General features: G+C 34.8%; 1 protein-coding gene and 1 pseudogene across 5 annotated transcripts; both read right to left on the bottom strand.

Moving 5' to 3' along the window:
* LOC111390731 overlaps positions 1–577 on the bottom strand; it is a 17,350-nt pseudogene extending 16,773 nt beyond the window's left edge.
* A 3,724-nt stretch (positions 578–4,301) lies between these two features.
* LOC111390738 (probable inactive leucine-rich repeat receptor-like protein kinase At3g03770) lies at positions 4,302–8,635 on the bottom strand. Of its 5 annotated transcripts, none has more exons than XM_023015829.1 (7): positions 6,556–8,633; positions 6,338–6,471; positions 5,855–6,098; positions 5,494–5,705; positions 5,324–5,346; positions 5,099–5,219; positions 4,302–4,713 (listed from the first exon to the last, which is right to left on the bottom strand). In XM_023015829.1, the coding sequence occupies exons 1-7, from the start codon at positions 7,901–7,903 to the stop codon at positions 4,501–4,503; spliced, it is 2,295 nt and encodes a 764-aa protein (XP_022871597.1). In that variant the 5' UTR covers positions 7,904–8,633; the 3' UTR covers positions 4,302–4,500. The 5 variants fall into 5 exon arrangements, with proteins under 5 accessions (XP_022871597.1, XP_022871599.1, XP_022871595.1 ...); XM_023015831.1 differs by having other exon boundaries at positions 6,338–6,453; XM_023015827.1 differs by having other exon boundaries at positions 6,338–8,634.
* Between the last annotated feature and the right edge of the window lie 378 nt (positions 8,636–9,013).

The raw sequence follows: 9,013 nt of genomic DNA, 5'->3' as shown, positions 1-9,013 counted from the left end.
CTGTTACTCTATTCTCACCCAAACCTTCGAGTCGCCCAAGGTCTTAGCAAACATAAAGTGTTGTAGTTATCAAGAAGTGCAGTTATCAAAGTAGTTATTAAAGCAGCCCTATCACGTCCCACGATTCAAGGAATTCAATCGAAAATGGTTAAACGACGAAGAGTAATGACAGCAGTTAAAAAAGGCAGTTCCATGACAAGTTGGCCATTACGAGGAAAGTGGGCAGTTATAGAACGATCCAACAGTTTTTAGGCGGTTGATCACAAAGAGATCATCCAGGGAGTATAAAAGGAAGGAAAGACATAGAGCAAAGGGACCGAATCAAAAACTCTCGAACAGAGAACATGTAATTTTAAATTCCTTAGCTTAGATTTAAACACTTTTTTCAGTAACTCGTGTGTTTGCGCTCCTTGGAGGCATTCTGTTTTTAATTTCCAATTGTAAAGTCATCGCCAATAAAAGAACACCCCTTTTTGGGACTTTGTCTCAAGAGATTTGTCCCTTACACAATCGTCTGATCCCTTTTAATTGTTAGCGACGAACCCGCGCGAAACACATTCAAAGCAGCCCTCTTCATGCCAATGTATACAAGGTATATGTATTTGATTACTCACTTAAATTTAAAAAATCGAGGTTTGGTCTTTGAATTTAGGTTCATGTCTTTGATTGCTCATTAAAATTTAAATGTCTAGTTTTGGCCACTAATTTTGAAAAATATTGTACGTTGCTCATTAGCATAAATGTAGAACTTTGAAAAATGTCAATTTACAATATATTTCAAACTTTAGTGACCAAAACTAAACATTTTAAATTTCAGTGAGCAATTGAAAATATGAACCTAAGTTCAGTTATCAAAACTCAACACTTTAAACTTCAGTGATCAATCAAAACATGAACTTAAGTTCAATGACCATTAGAACAATTACCTCCAAATGTTTTTAACTGTTTAATAGAGGGAAGCAAAGAGCAGAAGATTATTCTGTGGAGCAAAGGCTAATATATATTTGGGCTCATTTATGGACTTCAAATGAAAATGGTTTTATTGGGCCTATTGTCGGCCCATATTCGGCGTGAACAAATTGGGCAGGACAATCAAACAGGCCAGGAAGCTTAATGGAGTCGAAGTTAATCAAGATTACGAGGATGGGTGAACAAAATGGAAGGTTATTATTGTCAATTTGTACATCGCTTGTTTTTCCAAAAAAAAAAAAAAAGTTACTTACTAAAAATAATTTGATTTTGAGTTTGTAATTATGGTGTAGCATAAATGATAGTTAAAGTATAATTGAGAAAAAAATGTGCTATTTTATTTTTACTTTTATCCTCTATTCGGGAAAGATTATTAGTAACTTTTTAAAAAAATAAATAAGTTAAGCAGAACAATGGTGGAAATCACGAAATGTGTTAATAATTATGAGTAATAATTTTGACTATAGTATGGTTAAAATTAAAATTTGCCTTTAACTAGATTATAATTCTTACTTGGGTGTAAATTTCATGGTCCTTTCGTAGGATTAAGTTCTTTTTATATGTGGGACAGTTATTTAAAAATAAAATAGAACCCATAAAGACAAAAATAAGATCAACTTGATCAACAGTTCAGTATATTAATGTTGAAAAATCCAAATTATCCAATCTTTGTTCCGATGGCAAACAAGTTCTTAAATGGGATTCATGCTTTTAAATCCTAACTCTTTTGTTCCTAAAATTAATGCTCCACAAGAGGCTGTAAATTGCAGGTTGTTTGTCCAGAGAGAGAGAGAGAGAGAATGGGACCAATTTTGCAAGTGGAGGAAATCAAGCCGCGGTATTATAAAAAAGGTTGAATCCCAATTTTAAGGGCACTTACCGTCTCGTCCCACGTCTAGAGTTTTGTGAGGGAGATAAATCGCGGGATATACCCCAGCAGGTCAAGGAATAAGAGCTGTTTGTACACTGTGCCTACAAGGAGTCTAATTTCATGTCTCAGGAATCGAACTTCCACACTGCAGCTGCCAGTAAGGTTTGAGATAACTTCACTCCTGTCCTTTGCACCACTGGGCTATGCCCGGGGGGCTAACCACAGTATTATATCTTGGTAAGGTTTGTGAGACTATAGATTTATGATTTAATTTACATAGTAATTGTGGGGACCATAGTTGCGGTTTGATGTTTTATTTCACTCAATCCGTCACTGATGTTGATGGTGGCAGCACATTTGGTGTCATGAGAATGGGGTGGTACAAGTTTTGATGTTGTCGGCAAGGGTGTGGATTGGTAACGAAGAAGAATTTTTCTCTTTCTTTTTCACCTTTTCTAGGAGGGTAATTTTGTGAAATAGTTGTGGTGTGTACTAAAGGCCAATTTGTGTTTAAGAATATTTTAATTTATTCAATAATACATGTCCAAAAGCAAATTTTCCAATTCAAGCTGTTTTTATGTAATTATTAAATAAAAATGATAAATATGTGTAATGAAATAATACGAAAAGGTTTTAACTCAATCGGAGAGGAGTCGCATCAAAAGAAAAATATGCAGAATTGGTTGACATTTAGTTTGAATTTGGCGAATAAATATTACTTGGTGTGTTTATTTTATTTTATTTTATTTTTGTCTTCGTAGGTTCCTTTTATGGTATTTAAAATTTAACGATTAAACTCTTCTTTTAGCATACTGCATATTACCTAATTAATTTATCGGTAAAAGTGTGTGTATATATATATATATATATATATATATATACCTAATTAATTTATCCTTTGTCACCTTGATTATGTCACTAATTTTGTTAAATTTTTTCTAGCAAAGTGGCAAAATTCCTTTTTGAATACACTCACTAAGTAGGTGCTTATTTGTTAATTGCCAATTCCTAATTGTTTTTATTCAAGTTAATTTTTTTGAATGTTGCCAGTGTACTAATTTTAAAAAGTTGGATTATTGTTGCCTTATCTTTTTATTATTAGATCGTTGTTGCCTTGCTGGCGTATTTCTACTTTGTTAGCTTATTACCAAATAACATTTTTTTTTTTTGTTACCTTGCTAGTGTAAATGTTAGATCATTGTTGCCTTACTTTCTATTATTGGATCGTTGTTACTTTGTCTTCTCGTTTTTATTTTTATTTTTATAATTTTTGAATATACTAATGAAAAGTCAACATTATGCAAAGAGATGAAATACCTTGTTTTCATTCTTTGACTTGCCAGACTGACGATCAACCTTCAATTCCTATTGTGCAAAATCCTCCAATTTCATCTCTAAAAATTGGAGATCCATCAGTCTAAACTTCTAAAATTGCAACAATATATTAATATTGAACGGAATCCCAAAAAAAGAAAGTAAATGTTTGAACTTTCCGTTAATCGATGAGATGAGATTAGAATCACATATTTAAATGTTGAGTTTTATCAAGTGAAGCTTAAATAATATCCAAAGACGAGAAAAAAATAAAGCTCATCACTTTTAGAAAAAATGACTCACTGAATCTCCTTGATTGGAGTACTCTCCTTCAAAGAAAATGGCATATTATTTTCTTGCTTTCCTTTCCAGGATATGGTAATTTGTTCAGGTTTCGAGCTTGGTTACTAATGGATATAACAGTTTTAAGAGGGTTAAAAACTAAAATAAATTTTTATTTCTTGTTTGTGCCATTTCAACATTCATCTCAACTCTCAACATATAACATTTACTTTCTTAAGTTTAAGTCTCCATTAACGAAAATCCAGAATCATCTAAAAAACTTCACCCACAATCTATGAACTTCAAATATGGTATTTAGTGAAGTGTACAACATAAGACAATATTTAAATTTAAAAAAAAAAAAAAAGGAGTAAAATTTTACTTATTGTAGCACTTGATTTGGTCTTCGGTGCACATGTATAAAAACTAAAAAACACTTCATCTGCCCCTGGGGCATATCCCAGTGGTGCAAAGGACAGGAGTGAGGTAGTCTCAACCTTACTAGCAGTCGCAGTTTGAGGGTTCGATTCCTGAGATATAGAATTTGACTCTTTGTGGATATTAGTGTAAAGACAAGCTCTTGTTCCTTGATTTGCTGGGACACATTCTGTAATTTACTCCCTCACGATACGTCGAGGGCGGGACGATGAGAACCCTCAAGATTGGGGTTCAACCTTTAAAAAGCACTTCATCCACCAACTATTACTAAAGAATTCTGGTTTCATTTGGTTATCAACCCATTTTAATTATAGTGAAAGATTGATTTGAAGTTGGAATCTAAAAATAATATTGAAGCACGTAAATCTTGCTCATTATTTCTTCTGTTACTTCCAAAATAGCCAATGAAGTCACTAACTTGTGCACAAATCTAGAACTGCAACAAATTGGATTGATTGAGATGAAAACAGGTAAAATGGCATCAGACATTTACATGTTTAACAAAGGCCTTGAAGCCATTATGTGCAAATAAAAAAGTAAAAAAATTAAGAAGACTTACAAATTATCAACTGGTATTTTATGCACTAAACAAGAAATTAAAAAATTTAAAAATGAATTACAAGCATTCAAAATCTTTGTTCTCCATCTGCAGTTGCTTGAACTTCAGCTGCATGCTGCAAGTTCCAAAGAACATCCTCAAAAGATGGACGAGTTGAGGATTCGGGCGATATGCATTTGTTCGCTATGGATATGATAATTGATAGAGATTCTTGTGAGCAAGACGCAAGTACAGTTGGGTCGACTATTCGCCTCTGGCCATCGAGAGTACCTAAAGAAACCTGCAAAATGTAGAAATTAATATTTAGATCCAATAAGGGCTATGCAGATTGGTGGGACAAGCTAGTAAACATATGTCGAGTATTCGGGTCAGGAAATTAGAGCTGAAAACAACGTAAGGAATAGACAAGGGAAAACGAATTTCACTAGGCCAAGACCACATTTGGCTTAGCTTAAATAAAAGGTAAAAGTATCCTTTCGGAAAGGGCATACCCAAATATTTTTGGCAAGAGTTACTTAAAAAGTGAATTTAAGCTTAGCCAAACATGCTAGTAGAAAAAGATTCTCAGCTATGAATACTCGCAAGCTTTCAGTTCCCAATGTTAGATTTTGAGGTCGTTCTATACAGATTACCCTTATGCTATACATTAAATCAGTTTTAAGTACCATCTCATTAAGCAAAAATGTCTCGTTTCTCGATGAGAATGAAGGACCAATAAGCGACTGGAGTAATATCAATCCAAAGCTATAAACATCATCCTCCATGCTCTTTATTTGCCTGTGAACACTTCACCAGAACAGAAAAATTTAACAGTTACTCAACACTGCCAACATCATAGCAAACTAATCTACTCTTGTTGCAATGATTCATATATCTGAGAGAACTCGTACCATGATTCAAGGTCTCCTTCCACCTAACAACCAAGAAAACCAGAAAGAATAGTTAGTGGCCTACAATATTAAACTGTAGATAATGCGAAAAAAGGGGGGGGGGGGGTTCTTAATACTGTTTAATAGCATCTAATCTAACTTACAAAACAAGTGTTGCATTAAATACATACCTTATGCTCGTCAATCTCTTGGACTACTATTGACAACCCATAATCACTCAGCTTTCCCATCTGATGTTCGTTCAGTAATATATTGTTCGCCTTCAATCGATTATTGAAGAATCCGGGAATAATTTCAGTGTGAAGAAAATGCACAGCCTCGGCAACACCAATTAGAATTGCCAATCTGTCAGACCATTCGAGTACATTCTCAGGATTAGTTTCTGCATAAGTAATACGAAAGATTTCAGTTGATGATCATATAATGTCAATATTCGCCTTCATTTTTTCCAGTTAAAAGCTTCAAAATATTACAAGGTTAGCAGTTAACATGATATCCAAAACTAACTTCTTTTATAAATGCTATCCTCACCCAAAAGACGAGCTTGATAATTCCCGTTTGGTACATATTCGTATATGAGGTAGACATTGTTTACATCAGAATCATCTTTTCCTTCGTTCCCGATGCAGTGCCCCAAGAGGCAAACTAAATGAGGATGGCGTAGCTTAGCCAGCAAATCGAGTCTTAGTTTGAGATTTCGAACTGCATATCTTTTTGATACAGTCAGGCACCGTATGGATACTGGAGTCCCGTTTCCAAGTCTTCCTTTGTACATCTGGGAAAGAAGCCATGAGATACATAAGTCCAAAGGCCAGTGTATTTATAACATAGAATAGCATTCTGTCCGGGAACAAGGATCCAGCCATATAATCGGAAATTTCACTGGAAATTAACTGTGCATACATTTCATAGACTAACTGCTTCTTTCATTTACTATCCAGCACCGAGCATTTCACCTAGCCAAATAAGCCACTAAATCATAACTATGAAAATAGCAGCAAGAGAAGTTTATACCTTCCCAGTCGAACCTTCACCCATCAAGGTGGACTTATCAAAATTGTTTGTGGCTGCCTTCAGCTCATCCAATGAAAATAGGCGATGCGCTTGTGTCCTTTGTGAGTCTAACTTTGCTGCATCAGAAATAGACCCTAATAAAAATGAAAAATGAAGCTTAAATAGGCTTATCAAGTAGAACAAACTGCCGTAGTCAAGAAAGTTTTCAAATAACATACTAGCATTCATTAAAAGCTCAGAAGTGAACCCCGTGACAGAGTTATCTTGCACTGATTTATGCAATAAATGTTGCTCCGGTGCTCCTCGAGGACAATATTGTCGGCATAAAACAAGAAATCCATAGGCCAGAAGCCCCATAATAACAATAATTCCACCAATGACACCAATTAATGTCCCCAAATTCTTCTCTTCAGATTTTTTCTTCTCTTGCTGTTCTACACAATAAGTTTCCGGATGCTGATGGTTCAGATCAATCGACAAGCAATTCCCTCCATATTTCACACCTCTAGTTTTTATTGCAGAGCTCAAACAGGAAGGCAGCAGACCTCTCAATTTATTGTTAGAGATATCGACTGAGTCAAGCTTACTGCCACAACTCATGTGCATTGGAAGCGATCCACTCAACATATTTGAAGATAAGTTTAAGGAAACAATACCAGGCAATGAAAAAAGTCCTGCAGGAGGTGTCCCTTCAAGGGTATTGAAAGAAAGGTCAATTTGCTGAAGCAGATGCAATTGATCATACTGCTGAGGGATAATCCCAGAAAAGGAGTTGTTGTTTAGCAGAACTGCTTTCAGTCCTTTCGGCATATTGGGAAGTTCTGATTCGAACATATTTTCACTTAAGTCGAGCCATTGTAGGCTAGATAGGCTACTAAGATCCGGTAACTTCCCAGAAATTGCATTATTTGACAAAACTAGCGCTGTTAAAGAGGTAATTCTTTGTATTGAAGATGGCAATGAGCCACTCAGAAGATTGTTCCTCATACTAAAAATAGTAAAATTCGAAAACGAATTGAACCAATCAGGAAAGGTTCCATTCAGGAGATTACCATCGAATTTCAGAATCCGAAGGTTACCAATTCTCGAAAGTTTTGGAGGAATAGAACCATACAGAAAATTCCAACTCAAATCCAAGTATTCAAGGGATTGCAATCTATGAATTTTATCAGAAATTGGACCCCAAATGCCTAAAGATACCAAACTAAGAGACTTCAATCCATTTAGCCTAGACAAGGTGGTTACGAGAGAATCCATGGAGAAATTTTGTGACAAAGTTTGATTCGACACTCGAAATGCATTAAAATTACCAATCCTTTTCTGTTTATCACCAAAGATTAAGATCCCAGTAACCAAATTGTCTTCACAAGTTATGTTCACCTGAGTAGTCGACAAATAACAGAAATCTGTTCTAGTATTGAGCCATAAATCTAACTGTTTTGGGTACTCCAATTGCTTCCTTAGCTGCAAAAGTACTTGCGTTTGGGAGGATTGTAGTTGATAAGTTCCCAAAATCAAGAAATTCACTGAAAAACAGAGAAATGCAAAGAATCTTGAGCATTCCATGGACTTACAATTTCATGAAGAAAAGCACATAACTTCACTAAAAACTGCAAATTCTGAAGACCCGCGTAAAAGAAACTGCAGATGAGAGCAAATTTTAGTCCAAGGTTGTTCAAAACGCTGATTCAAGATCCAATATTCACTTCATCAAGAAAATATCAAAGCCCAAAACTTGGTGAAAATGACATATTTCTTGAATCCCTCAAAAATATGAAAACAAATTGCAGCATTCTATGGACTTATAATTTCATGAAGGGAAGACCCACAAAAAATAAGCTACAGATGGAAACAAATTGTCGTCTGAGGTTGTTCAAAAAGCTGATTCAGGATCCATATCATTGACAGCAGATGTAGAAGTACAAAACTTGGAGAAAATGAAAAATAGCAGATGAGGGCTGCCCAGAAAGCTGGTTCAAGATTCAGAGCACCAACAGAAGCTGGAACAAGAGCAAAACTGAACAAAATAAGTGAAAAGACGAAAGAAAATAAGCAATTACAAAGTGGGAAATAAGGTTGTTTTTTGGTTGTAGGATCCTAGAAAATGTGAATTGAGAGTGTCTGAAGAATTAACATTATTGAGGTGTTTTAACTTTTTCTTAAAATTGGAGAGACATTGGTACGATAATGGAGTGGCGAATGGAATCTTCAGAGGAAAAGTTGGAGGTTTGTAGTATATTACTACATACTGCCATTGCCTCGTTTTCTGTAGCTGTGAGGACTATAATTGCGGGGTGAAATATGAGAGAATCAATGTCGGTGACATATAAAATGGCATGTGCTGGATTTTTTAAATGGTCAAATTGTTGTTTTACAAAATTGGCCCTAAAGAATGTGGGATGATAAAAGATAAGAAATATTTAAATATTTAAATAACAAGTCAGTCCTTGATCTTTAAAAGAAACAAGTCAAGTTCAATCTTATTATAATTGTACTGTCAACTATCAAAGTTGGAAACCATTCTGATTGCTGTAAATCGATATGGAGCTCTTTCTCTATTAGTTCTTCCACTCAAATTTTACACTTATTAGGCCATTAACGAGACTTTTATTTGTAAATTTGAGGTCAATTTCTATTTATTTGTGTTTTGTATATGTTTATGTAAGACGAAAACTT

This window comes from Olea europaea, unplaced genomic scaffold, assembly GCF_002742605.1.
Source record: "Olea europaea var. sylvestris unplaced genomic scaffold, O_europaea_v1 scaffold709, whole genome shotgun sequence".
NCBI classification, from domain to species: Eukaryota; Viridiplantae; Streptophyta; class Magnoliopsida; order Lamiales; family Oleaceae; genus Olea; species Olea europaea.
The sequence above is the reverse complement of the archived record's forward strand: the minus strand, read 5'-3'. Positions and strand labels throughout refer to the sequence as shown.

Bases quoted from the DNA above. Each gene is read 5' to 3' on its own strand.
- LOC111390738 (XM_023015827.1), bottom strand. From the start codon at position 7,903: ATGGAATGCTCAAGATTCTTTGCATTTCTCTGTTTTTCAGTGAATTTC. The intron at 6,099-6,337 runs GTATAAACTTCT...CTTCTTTCCCAG, and splicing joins GTGAAGGTTCGACTGGGAAG to ATGTACAAAGGAAGACTTGG. The intron at 4,714-5,098 runs GTACTTAAAACT...TACATTTTGCAG, and splicing joins CATTTTTGCTTAATGAGATG to GTTTCTTTAGGTACTCTCGA.